At 45.7% G+C, this 15,421-nt stretch overlaps 1 protein-coding gene across 2 annotated transcripts in view; it reads left to right on the forward strand.

Annotated features, from left to right (window-relative positions):
- The first annotated feature begins 3,917 nt into the window (after positions 1-3,917).
- The window catches only part of LIN9 (lin-9 DREAM MuvB core complex component), a 63,079-nt gene continuing 51,575 nt past the window's right edge, over positions 3,918-15,421 (forward strand). The window contains exons 1-5 of one of the 2 annotated variants that reach the window (XM_057315433.1): positions 4,003-4,047; positions 9,201-9,296; positions 10,617-10,649; positions 12,496-12,590; positions 13,867-13,971. In XM_057315433.1, coding sequence (XP_057171416.1) covers positions 12,588-12,590; positions 13,867-13,971 — 108 coding nt within the window. In that variant the 5' untranslated portion in view covers positions 4,003-4,047; positions 9,201-9,296; positions 10,617-10,649; positions 12,496-12,587. Of the gene's footprint in view, positions 4,048-9,200; positions 9,297-10,616; positions 10,650-12,495; positions 12,591-13,866; positions 13,972-15,421 lie in introns of both variants that reach the window. The other variant, XM_026509512.3, reaches the window with a different exon arrangement.

Genomic DNA, 15,421 nt, shown 5'->3' on the forward strand with positions numbered 1-15,421 from the left:
CAAGTAAGCCAATGACTTAAACTCTCATAAATACCCAATAAAGAACCTCACTGAAAATCACAGTTTCGTGCGTTGCTGGCAGTCCCACAGTTAATACGTAGTAGGTGTGGGTCTGGGAGACAGCTTCGGTCTTCAGAGTGTGAGAAGACTCATTTAGGGTTTTTGTTTTTTTTTTTTTTTTTTTTAATTTATTTATTCGACAGAGATAGAGACAGCCAGCGAGAGAGGGAACACAAGCAGGGGGAGTGGGAGAGGAAGAAGCAGGCTCTTAGCTGAGGAGCCTGATGTGGGGCTCGATCCCATAACGCCGGGATCACGCCCTGAGCCGAAGGCAGACGCTTAACCGCTGTGCCACCCGGGTGCCCCGAGGGTTTTTGTTTAAAATGCAGATTATCAACTATCTATTAGAAAACCTGAAAGACTCCACCCAAAAACTGCTTCAACTGAGAAATTCAGTAAAGTCACAGGGTACAAAAATCAATGTGCAGAAATCTGTTGCATTTCTGAACACTAACAAAGAAGCAGCAGAAAGAGAAAGTAAGGAAACAATCCCATTCACAAACACACCAAAAACAATAAAACACCTAGGAGTAAACCAAACCAAGGAGGTGAAAGATCTGTACTCTGAAAACTACAGAACACTGATGAAAGAAACTGAAGACAACACAAAGAAATGGAAAGACATTCCATGCTCATGGATCGGAAGAATAAATATTGCTAAAATGTCTCTACTACCCAAAGCAATCTACACATTTAATGCAATCCCTACCAAAATACCACCAGCATTTTTCACAGAACTAGAAGAAACAATCCTAAAATTTGTGTGGAAGCACAAAAGGCCCCAAAGAGTGAAAGCAATCTTGGAAAAGCAAAGCTGGAGGCATCACGATTCCGGACTTCATGTTACATTACAGAGCTGTAGTCATCGAGACAGTCTGGTGCTGGCACAAAAACAGACACAGATCAATGCAACAGAACAGAAAACCCAGAAATGAACCCACAACTATACGGTCAGCAACTCTTCAACAAAGCAGGAAAGAACATCCAATGGGGAAAAGACAGTCTCTTCAGTAAAGGTGCTGGGAAAACTGTGCAGCAACATGCAGAAGAATGGGTCTGGACCATTGTCTTACACCACATACACAAATAGACTCAAAACGGATTTGAGACCTAAATGTGAGACCGGAAACCATAAAACTCCTAGAAGAGAGCACAGGCAGTCATGTCTCTGACATTGGCCAAAGCAGTGTTTTTCTAGATATGTCTCCAGAGGCAAGGGAAATAAAAGCAAAATAAACTAGACTTCATCAAAATAAAAAGCTTCTGCACAGCAAAGGAAACAATCAACAAAACTAAAAGACAACCTACTGAATGGGAGAAGGTATTTGCAAATAACATAGAGGATAAAGGGTTAGTATCCAAAATACATAAAGAACTCACACAACTCAACACCCCAACCCCAAATAATCCTATTAAAATGGGCAGAAGACATGAACAGACATTTCTCCAAAGAAGACATCCAGACGGCCAATAGACACGTGAAAAGGTGCTCAACATCACTCATCGTCAGGGAAACGCAAACCAAAACCACGATGAGATGCCACCTCACAGCTGTCAGAATGGCTGGACTCAACAACACAAGAAACAACAGGTGTTGATGAGGATGCGGAGAAAGGGGAACCCTCGTGCACGGTTGGTGGGAATGCAAACTTGTGCAGCCACTGTGGAAAATGGTATGGAGGTTCCTCAAAAAGTAAAAATAGAGAAAAAAAAGTTAAAATAGAACTAGCCTACAACCTAGTAATTGCACTCTTGGGTATTTACCCAAAGAATACAAGAACACTAATTCAAAGGGACACCTGCACCCCCACTTTTTACAGAAGCACCCACAATAGCCAAGGTATGGAAGCAGCCCTCACAATATATCCATGCACATGTGTGATATATATACATGATGGATTATTATTCGGCCGTAAAAAGGAATGAAATCTTGCCATTTGCAACAACATAGATGACCTAGAGGGTATTATGCTAAGTGAAATAGGTCAGAGAAAGACATATACCATATGATTTCACTCATATGTGGAATTTGAGAAACAAAGGAAAAAAGAAAAAAAGACAAACCAAGAAACAGATTCTTTTTTTTTTTTAAGATTTTATTTATTCAACAGAGATAGAGACAGCCATCGAGAGAGGGAACACAAGCAGGGGAGTGGGAGAAGAAGAAGCAGGCTCATGGCGGAAGAGCCTGATGGGGGGCTCGATCCCATAACGTCAGGATCACGCCCTGAGCCGAAGGCAGACGCTTAACCGCTGTGCCACCCAGGCGCCCCAAGAAACAGATTCTTAACTCTAGAGAATACACACTGTCGGTCACCATAGGGGAGGGTGGTGGGGGAATGGGGGAAATAGGTGATGGGGATTAACGAGTGCACCTGTCGTGATGAGCACTGGGTGATGTATGGAAGTGTTCAATCACTCTATTGTACATCTGAAACTAATATTACACTGTGCTAACTCTACTGGAATTTAAAAAAATAATAAAGTTTTAAAAACAACAAAAAATAAAATGCAGATTATCAGAAGAGCCTAAAATTACTTAAACAGCACTTTTTCCCCTGTAAGAATGTGAGGCACAGAGATTTAAGAAACAAACCTACCAGGCGCCTTGGGTGGCCCACTAAGTTAAGCTCCCCTGACTCTCCTTTTCGGCTCAGGTGGTGATCTCCAGGTGGTGAGATGGAGCCCCGAAACCAGCCCCACGTCGGCCTTCTCGCTCAGTGCGAGTCTGCTTGAGATTCTCTCTCCCTCTGCCCCTCCCTCTGGTGCTCTCTCTCTCAAATATAAATAAATCTTTTTTAAAAAGAAGGAGAAACAAACCTGCATTATAGATTACACAACTGGCAGCCAGAACCGCAACCGGGCCTTAGGGCCTCCAGAGCGCACCCTCTGAACCTCTCCCAGGGCAGGTGCACAGGTCTCTCCCCTCTTTTGCCTGCCCGCCCCAAAGAGCCTCCCCGCCACCACCCATACGTGTCTCCAGGACTCTAACCTTGTGGCACCGCAATCCATTGCCCACATTTTTGTTCTACGGCACAGATGCAAGCTGCCACCCTGTTACTCGGAACCCGGCTTCTCAATCGCTCCAGCGCGCTTAGCCTGGCCTCGCCTGCCTGCCCCGTCGGCGCTTCCAGTCCCCTGAATTCACCTGTGTTGTATCGTCTTTGCCTCACTCTCCCCCCGACCCCCTGAACTCGTGGAGAGGAAGCCTCGGGGCTCACTAACGTCCGTTACTGTTGACAAGCTACGGTGGCTTTATCACGGGGCAGTGCAATCTCTCCCGCAGCGGGACGAGCTGTCATCGGTGTCCCCGGAACACCTGGGGCAGGGGACCCGCCGCCCCGCCGCGGACTCCGGTCGCCGGGCCGAGAGTGCCCTCCCCACCCAGTACGAAGTCCTGCGGCGAGCAGAGCAGCTGCCCGGCGGCCGGCCGACGAGCTCAAGTCGGTGACCCGGCCAGGGCCCTCCCGCAGGCTCCCCGCGGCAGGGAGGGCCGGGCGCGCCGGGGAAGCGCCGGCCGGGCCCACAGGTGCCGGCTGCCCGCCGCGCCCCAGCCCGCCGCCCCTCTCCGCCCCCCCTCCCCCACTGCAGCCGCAGCGCCGGCCGCGAGCCCGGGACAGCCGGGCTGGCCTCTGGCGGGCCTCCGCCGCTCCCCGCGCGCTCCGGCGCCGGGCCTGGCAGCGCGGCCTCCTCCGCCTCCCTCCGGCCCGTGGCCGGCCGGGGCGGGGGGCCGAGGTCCGGGGCGGGGGGGCGGGGGGCGCGGCGCCAGGCCCGCTCGGCCGCACCCCTCCCCGGCGGCCGCGGGCGGAGCCGGCCCGCCTCAGCCGACATCCGCGGGAGCGGCGCCGCGCCGCGGGCAGCGAGCTCCGCATTCGAACCTCCCTCGCAAAGACAGTCTCCGCCCCACAATGCACCGCGGCGGGCAGCCTTTGAAAAAGCGGCGCGGCTCGTTCAAGATGGCGGAGCTCGACCAGTTGCCTGACGAGAGTGAGTAGCACCTCAAAGCGCCCCCCGCCTCCCGCCGGCCGCCCGCCCCCGGGCTGCGCCGGCCGGGACGGGCGGCCGTGCCCTCCGCCGGGCGAGCGGGCCGGTTGCCAGCCCCGCCGCGCTCCCCCGGTGCTCCCACCCCGGGGTTGCCGCCGCGTCGCCGCCTTTGTTATGGTGTCTGTGTGCTGGTTTCTGGGGTGGTGTGAGCGCCGGGGCCGGAAACCGAAAGCCCGAGGGCCCGGCGCGCGCCCGGCGGAGGCGGGGGCCGCTGTCCCGGCCCGACTCGGGCCCCCGGCCGGGTGGGGGAGGAGCGGCCCCGGGACCGCGGGGGCCGTCCGCGCCGCCTGCCCAGCTCACCCGGCGCGGGGGGACGCCCGGCGGGGTTATGTAACCCGCCCGGCCGGGGCCGCGCGGGGCGGGGGCCGGGGAGGGGCTGCCCGGGCCCGGGGTCGCGTCCTTCCGCGGCTCCTGCCTCTGCAGGCACTCGGGATCCCCGCTGTCCTCCCCCCACCCCCCTGCTGTGTCCACCCCTGGAAGTGTTTCCGTGTCAAAGGGCTGGCCCCTTCCCCTGGGACCACAGGTGGCTGTGGACCTTTCCAGGGGGATCCAGGCTGGGCGCCCCGGTGTGCTGGTAGCCCCCAGCCCGCAGACTTCCTGGTGTGCGTTGGTGCCTTCAGAATCATGGGGTACCTTTCTGCATGGCTGAGAGCATCGCAGCTTGCACGCACGGTGCCCTTCCTGACACCCACCCCTGCGATCGCCTGCCTTGACGGTGTTTACTCACCCTGCTGCCTCTGACCTGCACACTGACCCGTGTTTAGTAAGTGCAAGCACCAGTTCTGTAGGTTAAGCACGACAGGGCGGAATTTTGTAATTTACAGTGTTGTATGAGGTATGGAAGAAGGCAGGTATTTGAGTTAATTACAGAAGGGTCCTCCTGATCCACACTCACTATTCGGTTTATGTATGCCTGTCGTTTGCGAGAGTCTTAGTGTAACAAAAACAAAAGTCTCAATCACGGCTAAATCCAACTGTGCAGGATGGAGGCAAATAGAAACTCTTAAAATGAGAGCTACATACAGCTAACTCTGTTTTCTTTGTGGGGTCATGTATCCTTAATGTGTTACAAAGTGAAAAGTTCAAGTTACCAAACTGGTGAACAGAGTTTGTGTTTTAAATTTGTTCTAGACCAGCGCAAAGTTCCAGTAGAATTTTCTGGTTGATGGAAATACTCGATTTTGTAATGTCCTGGAGGGTAGCCACGAGGCACCCGGGGCTGCGAAACTCTCCAGATGTGGCTAGCGTGACAAGATCAGGATTTTAAATTTTATTTTATTTTCATTAATTGAAATTTACGAGGTCTCCTGTGGCCAGTGGCTACTACATTGGACAGGGCAACTCCGTGGACCACCATGGGGCTTGTTGTTTCTTGTCTGGAGAACACAGTTGTGATTTTGGATGCCCCCAAATAAGGGTGGGCCTACTAGACACAACGTGCTTGTCATCTGAAAATCTGTGCTATCTTTAGAATAAAGATGTTATATCAGGGCTTTGAAGTCACACCCACTAGACCTGTCATTTTGATTACTGTGGTCATTCTGTTGAGATGACAGGCATTTTAAGTGGCCTTCTTTTAACTGTCATTTGGAATATTTGCTTGTCGTCGTTAAACATTTGTTGAAAACTTACTATGGTTCTTCGTAGAGACTGGGGACTCACAGTAGGGTTCACATTCCAACTACACTCTCAAACGATATAGCTGACGTTTATATTACTTTGTGACATCTCTGGTACATTGGGGTGTATATGGGTGTACCCCTGTGTTTGTGTGGTGTAGGTCTTGTTTAGCTAGACCACAGCTTGTTGAAAGCAGAAATTGCCTTACTTCGTTGGTTGCATAGAGCTGCATATCGAGTATATGTAAATACTTGATTTATACTGAATCAAAGGTAGAGTAAGAGGCATTCTTAATGAACCTGGAGCAGAGTCTTGGAAAGGGAAAGTGACTTCAGTCTGATACTGAAAATAGCTGTATGTTTCTCTGCCAATTTTAGTCAAAGGGGCTAGCTCATAAATTAGCCAATAGCCAGTATAACATTATCAATACTAAAAGCTACCATCTGAGTATTTACTGTGAACCAGATGCTGTGCAAAGCTTATGATAGGCATTTGCTCACTGAGTGCTCATTTCAGTCGGCTAAGTACTCTTACGAGCTGGATTGTGTGTATGAGGAATCGGAGGCTGTCTTCTGCCCAGGCCTTTCCTCTGAGCTCTGGACTCAGTATCCCCTACCTGTTTCACATCTCCTCTTAGATGCCTCAGGGGCCCTTCAGACTTTACGGGTCCAAGACCTACATCATAATCCAGGGGTTCCTGTCTTAATGAACGGCTCCACTGCGCGTTTGCTGAAACCTAAAGGCTAGCTTTGGCCCTTCCCTCTCTTCCATGTTCCATATCGAAGCCTTTACTACGTCTTGTAACTTTTACCTTCTGCATGTCTTGATCTGCCTACTTCTCACCATCTCCTGCCCCAGCCCGGGTGACGCTCCTGTGCACCAGTCACCATGAACCCATGGCCCGCCCCCACACCCCAACCTACACGTGGCCGGAGCGGTCCTTCCAGAATGTGTACATGTCATCCTGCTGCTTGGAACAGTTTAGTTGCCACAAGAGCCTTGGACTCTGGCCACACTCCACCTCTCCGGCTTCAGTTTGTACCACTCTTCCTCTCATCCTGTCCCTTTGGGCTAAATTTGGCCTTTTTCATTCCCTGTACTCCCCAGGCTTGCTTCTTTTTTTTTTTTTTTTTTTTGCAAGGCCTTTGCACATGCTGCTCTCATTATCTGGAACGCTCTTCCTTCTCCTCTCGTGCAGTTGACAGCTACTTAGCCTTCAGATCCCATTTTAAGCTTCTTTAGAAAGTGATTTTCTGTCCTTGACAAAGATTACATCTTCCTATTAAATCTTTTCCTACCACCATGCAACTCCGTGGTGGCACCTGTCACAGTTGCCACTTTACATTTGTTCACATGATTGGCTAGAAGCCTCCTGGAGAAGATATCCAGTTCCGGTTCCATGAATAATACCTGGCTCACCTCTCTGACCCTTTTCCACGGCCCTCTTCCTTTGCTAGCTACTCCCAAGCACAGTGCCCTTTCCCCCTGTTCCTTGAATGTTCTAACCGGTCTATCTCAGGGCTTTTTTTTTTTTTTTTTTTTACCTGTTATTTCTTCTGCCCAGACTCATTGCTTTGACCTCCGCTCCCTCAAGACTAGTCCTTTTTAGATGTTACCTCCTCAGAGAAGCCTTCCCTCTCTACCCTGTGTAAAGTACCCCTCCACGCACACACACTGAGATCCCCTCATTTGTTTCCTTTATGATAACTGCCACGCATCATTATCATTTCATGTACTTGTTTATTGTGTGTCTTCTTCCACTGGAGTGAAAACTCTCAGAGAGCAGAGGCCTTTGTCGCTCTTGACCTTCAGGTCAGCCCAGGCCCTCGCATAGTGTGGTAGCAGGCGTTCAGTGGATATGTCGCTGTTGTTGATTGACCAAAGTAATGGTAGCAATAAGCATGATCTAAAAATTAGCCATGTGCTATGTGCATTGGTCTCTAGGCACTTTTACATATGGTAACTTGTCTAATCCCCATTTTACAAATGAAGAATCAGCACAGAGGAGTGAAGTAAAATGCTTAAGTAACCCAGCAAAAAGTGGCCGAACCAGTGTCCAAACACAGCTAGCCTCCGTGTGTGCTCTTGACTGCTGTGCTATACCACCTCTCAGAAAAAAGTTCAAAGTGGTAGGTCAGAATCCCCAGGACAGAGTCTTGCCTTCATGGAATAGGAATGGATATCCCTGAGGCTCGCACCTCTTCCTTCCGATCTCTGCTCAAGTATCACCTTTCAGAGAAGCTACTCATGAGCACCTCCTAGAAAAATAGTCTTCCCTCTCCCAACCCTCTAGCACATTCCTGTTATCCTGCTTTACCCCCCCCCCCCCACCCCGCAGCATTCATCATCACTTGATATGTGTATGTATGTGTTTGTCTCCCCTCTCCCCTCACTGGGACGTAAACTCCATGAGAGTGGGGACTTTGGCTCTTTTGCATGCTGTTGTATCCCCTGTGCCTACAGCAGGGACGGGGGTGCAGTCGGCACTCCACATATTCACTGGATGAGTGGATGCTACTACTTTTTCTAAAATAAACTGTATTTCTCGTGGTGGCTCTGTGCTCTGTCCACTAGCTGCTTCCCAGTTGTATTGTTCTGCATGAGGCTTTTTAGCTAGACTTTATGGCCTCTCTCCCCAACTTCTCCCCCACAATCCTACTTCCATTGGTCATTAAACCACCGTGCTGTTTGGAGGCCGGCCAGGTGTCCTGTTACCTGGTCTCCACATCTGTGCAAGAGAGTAGAGTGAGAGCAAGGGTGGCTTTGGTGTTGATGGCTTGTCGGTTCTATAAGCCTCTCATCCTGCCCTGCAGAGGAAAAGTCAGATGAAGTTTAGGGATCAGAGTGGCATAAAAATATTTCATAGCCAGAACCGCAGTGCATTCTCATTGTTTCTCCTTTAAAGTCTGTTGGCCATTTATAAGAGTTGTAAATCATGGCTGCTTCTGTTAAACACCAAGGAGAATTAATCTGTCTACTCTGATTTTTTTTACCTGGTTCATTGTCTTCTTTCTTACTTTATCCCCTGGAATCATCCTTTATTTATTTATATTTGTGTTTTTATGAAATGCCATTATGGTTTGGCTCCTTGGAGTTATTTGCACACATTTTGAACTTGCCATTTAAAAATTTGTCTTTTCTCAGGGCAGGTAAAGGACCAGCCTTTCAAATAACATTAACTACTGCCTGATCTTAGATTATATTCTGTCAAACACAGATGGATGTCACAGTAACTGAGATGAGAACTAGCTGGTTCTAAAATAAAGCAAATTTAAAAATGAGAAATGATATGTAATAATTTGACTATAATACAAGAAAAAAGTGTTCTAAACAGTTTTTTTTTTAGGTTAAAAGAGGGAGATTTCACTCATCTAGAATTCTGTGAATAGTTTGCATTTTGGAGCGTAGAAGGGATTTTTTTTTCTGTTAATTTTTGTTGTTGAGCTGTAATTGACATTTAACATTGTATTCTTTAGGTGTACAACATAATGATTTGCTGTGTGTGACATGATTGCCTCACCTGGGTTAGTTAACACCCATCACCACACATGGTTACAATTTTTTTTCTTATGGTGAGCACTTTTAAGATCTACTTTCTTAGCACCTTTCATGTATATAATACAGTATTGTTAACTGTGGTTGCTGTGCTGTGTGGTACATCTCTGGGATTTATTTATCTTATAACCGGAAGTTTATACCTTTTGACTGCTTTTACCCATTTTTTTTTTATTCTTAAAGATTTATTTATTTATTTGACAGAGAGAGACAGCCAGCGAGAGAGGGAACACAAGCAGGGGGAGTGGGAGAGGAAGAAGCAGGCTTCCAGAGGAGGAGCCCAATGCGGGGCTCGATCCCAGAACGGAGGGATCACGCCCTGAGCCGAAGGCAGATGCTTAACGACTGTGCCACCCAGGCGCCCCTGCTTTTACCCATTTTGCCCAAACCCCAGCCCCCACCTCTGGCAACCACCAGTTCATTCTCTGTATCTAGGAGTTCGGGTTTTTTTGTTTTTGTTTTTGTTTTTAAGATGCCACATGTAAGTGAGAGAGATCATCGTTCATTATTTTTCAAATGACTTGGACGTCTTTGCAATATACATCTCCAATCCTGAGATTTTCAATTTAGTTCTCTCCCTGTCTCATAAAAATGTATTTCCCTGTGGTTTCTCCTGCCTCCCCTCACCCGTAGATCCCACCCTTGATTCACACCAGAGCCTGTAGCGCAGTGCGTCTCAGCCCAGCGGGCCCGAGGGTTACCTGCAGCAGAACCCCCGAGGACCTTTATTAACAACATTGGCTCTGCGTGCATGAGGAGCTTCCTGGTTATTCTAATACACACTGAGGCTTGTTTTAGGCAGCGAACCCCTCCATCGGTATGCTGGCCCCTCTGACTCTTCTGAACTCCCTTTTTCAGCTTGGAAACCCTTCAGGGTCTTGAAGGGTTGCACACACCTGCATTCTAGACTATCCGAGGCACTTGTTGACAGATACCACAGCGCCCCTGGATGATTTTCGTTTTCTCTTCTCTCTGCTCTATTACCGCTTCCGATCTTTGCTTCAGTAAACGTCAGTCCCTGTCTCTTCTCCTCCAGCACCCGAATACTTGCGGATGCGGATCCAGAATCTCTCTGCCCACTCTCCCTCTTCCCACTCTTGGAGAGGCCTCTGGTTCTCACTTCAACAAGACTCCCATATATCTCTCTCCAGCTCTTCCTTACCTTCTGGGACTTCTGTCTGATAGCTTCAGTGGCCCTCTGGTTATCTCTGATTGCACATCCCATCGTCACTCCAGCCTCAGCACCGCTAAAACCAGACGGGGCACTCTCGCCCTGTAGCCAAGTTCTTTTTCTCTCACATTGATTATGAAATAATATTGATTTGTTTTAATTGCAGGCTCTTCAGCAAAAGCCCTTGTCAGTTTAAAAGGTAAGATCATAGCACGATTCTGTGGGCACGCCATAAGCTAGAAATTTAATTCATTAAATTGATTTGGGTATAGTCTTTTCAGTCTAAGTTAGGATTCGGTATAGCTTTTTAGTATTGGTTTTCACGATGGTAATTTTAAATTCATGGACTGTTTTAGGAGAATTGATCTTTGGTTAGTGGAAATTATTAAGAAATTTTTTCCCTGAGAATTATTGATTAAAGAACTTTTTTCTTTTTTTAATTTTGTAAGTAAACTCTATGCCCAGTGTGGGGCTTGAACTCACCACCGGGGGATCAAGAGTCACACGCTCCACCAACTGAGCCAGCCAGGTGCCCCAAGAACTTTTTTTTTTTTTTTTTTTTAAGATTTTAAGTAATCTCCACACTGAATGTGGGGTTTGAGCTCACCACCCTGAGATCAAGAGTCACATGCTCCCCATGAGCCAGCCAGGTGCCTCAAACCCCAGGAACTTTTTAACTAGACATTGCAGACATCTTACTAGAGTGAAAGCATTTCTTGAACAGCTGTACTCAGCTGTATTTTTGCTTAAGAGTTTATATTTTTAGCAGGGCACCTGGGTGGCTCAGTCAGTTAAGTGGCTGGCTCTTGACCTCAGCTCAGGTCTTAATTTCAGGGTCCTGAGTTCGAGCCCTGCATTGGGCTTCATGCCGGGTGTGGGAGCCTACTTAAAAAAGAAAAAAGAGTTTATATTTTTAGGAATTCTGCTTTCTAAGTAAAAATGCAAGTCTCTTGAAATGAAAGAATGACAGTACTTTTCTTTTCCTAAGAACAGGGTTATACATGTTCTTTGATCTTGCTCTTTCTTTCTACAAGTACATTAGACCAAGCCTCTTACTGTAGTTTGTTTTGAATTTTTGCTTGAGCAGGGTTCTACTAAGTAAATCTGGAACCAAGCTATGCTCAAAAGTTCACTGGTACTTTTAGTGTTTAAAGTTCTGTGTTGTGCTTTGCATTGGTGATTCACCACATCGAGTCCTGGCTTGAGAACACTTGCCTTCCAGAACTACCCTAATTCATTTGCCTAGCAGGATCAACCCTGGTCCACCTCTTTTCTTTTGTACTTAAAACGTACATCTCAAAAAGTATTCCATTATTCTTTTCCTCCCAATATAAAAACTATTCTTTTTTTAAAAAAGAAGACATATACAAGTGATCTATTTCTTACAGAAAAAAATTAGGAAATGCTGATGAGCAGCTCGAAGAAATGAAAATAACTATCTTGTGTGTTTTCATCCCAGCTTTCTTTGTCTTTCTCTAATAAACATATCCTTTTTATAAAAATTAAACTCACCATTCTGTATTTTCATAATATGTCTAATCAGTTACTTGATTGGATTCTTTTCTGGTTGCATACAATTCTGAAGACATTTCTTCAAATCAAGGAAAACAGAAACACCCACACATTTTATTTTTGTATATCCACGGTTTCACTTATTGAAGCAGGAAACATTTAGACGTATACTCTAAATTGAAGATTAGAAGCTTTTTCCATTTTTCCACTGCACTGTTTTCAATCAGATTGTACTTAAGCTTCTTAGCAAATTAGAATAAAGGAATTACTAAAAACACAAAGAAGCCACACATATTTTAATATGAGAATTTAATACTTTCACGATGCACTGCCTTGTCAAATTATGTAGAGTTTGACAAAAAGATACAGAAGAGATTTTTAATTTGTAATAAACCAAAATTACTGTGGGCAGTATATTTTTTCCTTGTTGTTAAATATCTCAGATATATTGCTATTAATAAAAAGGCAATGTTCATTGTATAAAATCCTTTGAACTAAACCTAAATCTTACTAGTAATAATTACTTATTACAGAGGGAAGCTTATCTAACACATGGAATGAAAAGTACAGCTCTTTACAAAAAACACCTGTTTGGAAAGGCAGGAATACGGGCTCCGCTGTGGAGATGGTAAGGGATTAGTTTTTCTTACTCTTTAGAATATGATAGCTAAATTGTTTGTATGATTGTCATGTACACAACTCTTACAGACCAGTAAGAGTTTTCTAAGGTTCTCCCCGACTCCAAGCATTTGAGTCTTTAAGCGCCATTGAGTGTAGTGTACGATCATACTTAGGTTAACAGTCTATAGCCTTTGATAATCTAGTCATCAGTAAGCATTGTTAAGTAATTGCAGTTTCTTTAAATTGGCAGGACAAAAAAAACTCTAACAACCCCAAATCATCCTTTATTTAGAGTATAAAAAATTTCACATGGTTCTGGTCTCTGCAAAAAGATGTATAAGTAAGTGGTAAGATAATAAAATCTTGTGTAGGTCAAGGGTAAGTACATGTAGGGTACAAGGGTCTTCTTTCAGGGTGGTGGAGTATTAAGATTCTCAGTAGGTTTAATTTCAAGGGTCAGTACCTCTAGCCTTGACCCAGTTGGACGCTGCCCATATGTTGTTAGCCCTCTGTGCCTACCTCTCTTCCGACTGGGCATGCAAGTCTGTCTGCAGGGGTGGGAGAAGGATTTGAAACAGGATGTTGGTATGATTGGGATATTATTTCTCTTCTTCTGTTTTGATGAGGCCCCTGAACCTAGGGTGGACTGTAAAATTGTTCCTATTACAGACCCTTTAGTGCATGATGTCCTTTGGGTATTTCAACAAGTTAGTTCTGGTTCTGCAGTCTAGTTTAGCCTATAGTCACTTACCAAATACCTGTGACAGGTGTCTTGTACTTTTATTCACAGATGGAAATTCGGTTAACAATTTTTCACAGCGCATCTAGTGCATTATTATACATTGAGATTGACTCTCTAGAGTGATCTAGTAACTTCGTCCAGCCCAGCCCCATGCAGCCAACACAACGTGTGATACACCCAACTGCTATTAATCTGAGCACTAACATAACGAGAACTGGAATTTCCAGAACTTGTTTTCCTCTCGTCACCATTCAAGGCTGCTAAGGATACTTGGGTTCCAGTTTTAGTCATCAGCTAGGTGTTTCATTTAGTCATCAGCTAGATGTTTTGATTGTAAACAAGTTGCATAAATCTGTACTAGTTTGTAAATCTGAGCTTCTTTGTATTCGACGTGGTGTCCTTTGTATTACCCATCCTTACTTACCCTTCCAGGCTGCTTACAGTCCAGCGTCAGCTCTGTCTCCCAAATATAGAATTGCATTTTGGAATAAAAATGGGATGTGTTCAGTTTTTTTATTAACTAAACAAATTTCTACCATAGCCTTTCAGAAACTCAAAACGAAGTCGACTCTTTTCTGATGAAGATGACAGACAGATAAATACAAGGTCACCCAAAAGAAACCAGAGAGTCGCAATGGTCCCACAGGTATGTGTGTCGCTAGCGTATTGTTCCATGTGAAAGGAAATGAGCAATTGCTCAGCATAATAAAGTTTATTTTTTACTATTCTATTACATTTTGAGTAACAAGTTCTTTTTTTAAGTCAGTGCTCCAACTCAGCTCCTATATTAATTACCTAGAAAGGCCATTATTTTATTGATCGACTTTTTCTGGGAGTAGAAAGTCGGTCCTCAGTCTTACAAACGCACACTTTTAAGCGTGGAGAGGAGAGTGGACGTTAAGCAGATGGATTTGGCAGTAGGCAATCAGTTTGGAGTTTTGCATGGAAATAAGAGGGAGGGAAACATTTTACTTTATCACTGAGGAAAGTGTGTTGAATACTTCCTTATCCGAAAGAGGAAACTGTGTAGTATGAAGTCATATCTTCTTTTTCATTTTTGGCATTTTTTTTCAGTAAGAGATTAATTTATTCAATATCTTCTCATTAGCTTTTTAACTTTTTTAAAATTGAAGTATAATTAACAGGGTTTTGTTAGTTTCAGGTATACAGTACAATGATTCAACAATTCTATACATTACTGAGTGCTCATTGTGATAAGTGTACTCTTTTTTAAGATTTATTTATTCATTTTAGAGAGAGAGAGAGAGAGAGCAGAGTGGGTAGGGGCAGAGGGAGATGGAGAATCTCAAGCAGACTCTGAGCTGAGCACAGAGCCCGATGCAGGGGCTCGATCCCATAACCCTGAGATCACAACCCGAGCCAAAAGCAAGAGTCGGACTCTTAACTGACTGCGCCAGCCAGGTGCCCCACGCCACGCGTACTCGTAACTCCCTTCACCTGTTTCACCTACTCCCCCACCCACCTTCCCTCTGGTAGCCACCAGTTCTCTGTATTCAGGAGTCCGGGGTTTTTTGTCTCTTTTTTTTCTTTGTTTGTTTTGTTTCTTAAAATCCATGTGTGAGTGAAGTCATGTGGTGTTCATCTTCTCTGACTTACTTCGTTTAGCACTATCCTCTGTGGCATCACCCATGTTGTTGCAGATGGCAAGATTTCATTCTTTTTTATGGCTCATTAATATTCCGTATTGTATATATACCACCTCTCCTTTATCCATTCATTTCTGGATGGAAACTCGGGCTACTTCCGTATCTTGTCTGTCGTAAATAATGCTGCAGTAAACATAGAATCTATCTTTTCGAATCCCAGGAGTGGGATTATTGTATCAGAAGGTAGTTCTATTTTTAATTTTTTTGAGCAACCCCCTTACTGTTTTCCAGAGTGGCTGCACCAGTTTGCGTTCCTACCAGCAGCGTACAAGGGTTCCCCTTTCCCCGTGTCCTTGCCAACACTTGTTATTTCCTGTGTTTTTGATTTTAGCCATTCTGACAGGCGTCAGGTGGTATCTCACTGTAGTTTTAATTTGGAAGATTCTACTAAATATTCGAGGAAGTTGTGGTAATTTATATTACCTCTAG

Source organism: Ursus arctos, unplaced genomic scaffold (genome assembly GCF_023065955.2).
Source record: "Ursus arctos isolate Adak ecotype North America unplaced genomic scaffold, UrsArc2.0 scaffold_2, whole genome shotgun sequence".
Lineage (NCBI taxonomy): Eukaryota > Metazoa > Chordata > Mammalia > Carnivora > Ursidae > Ursus > Ursus arctos.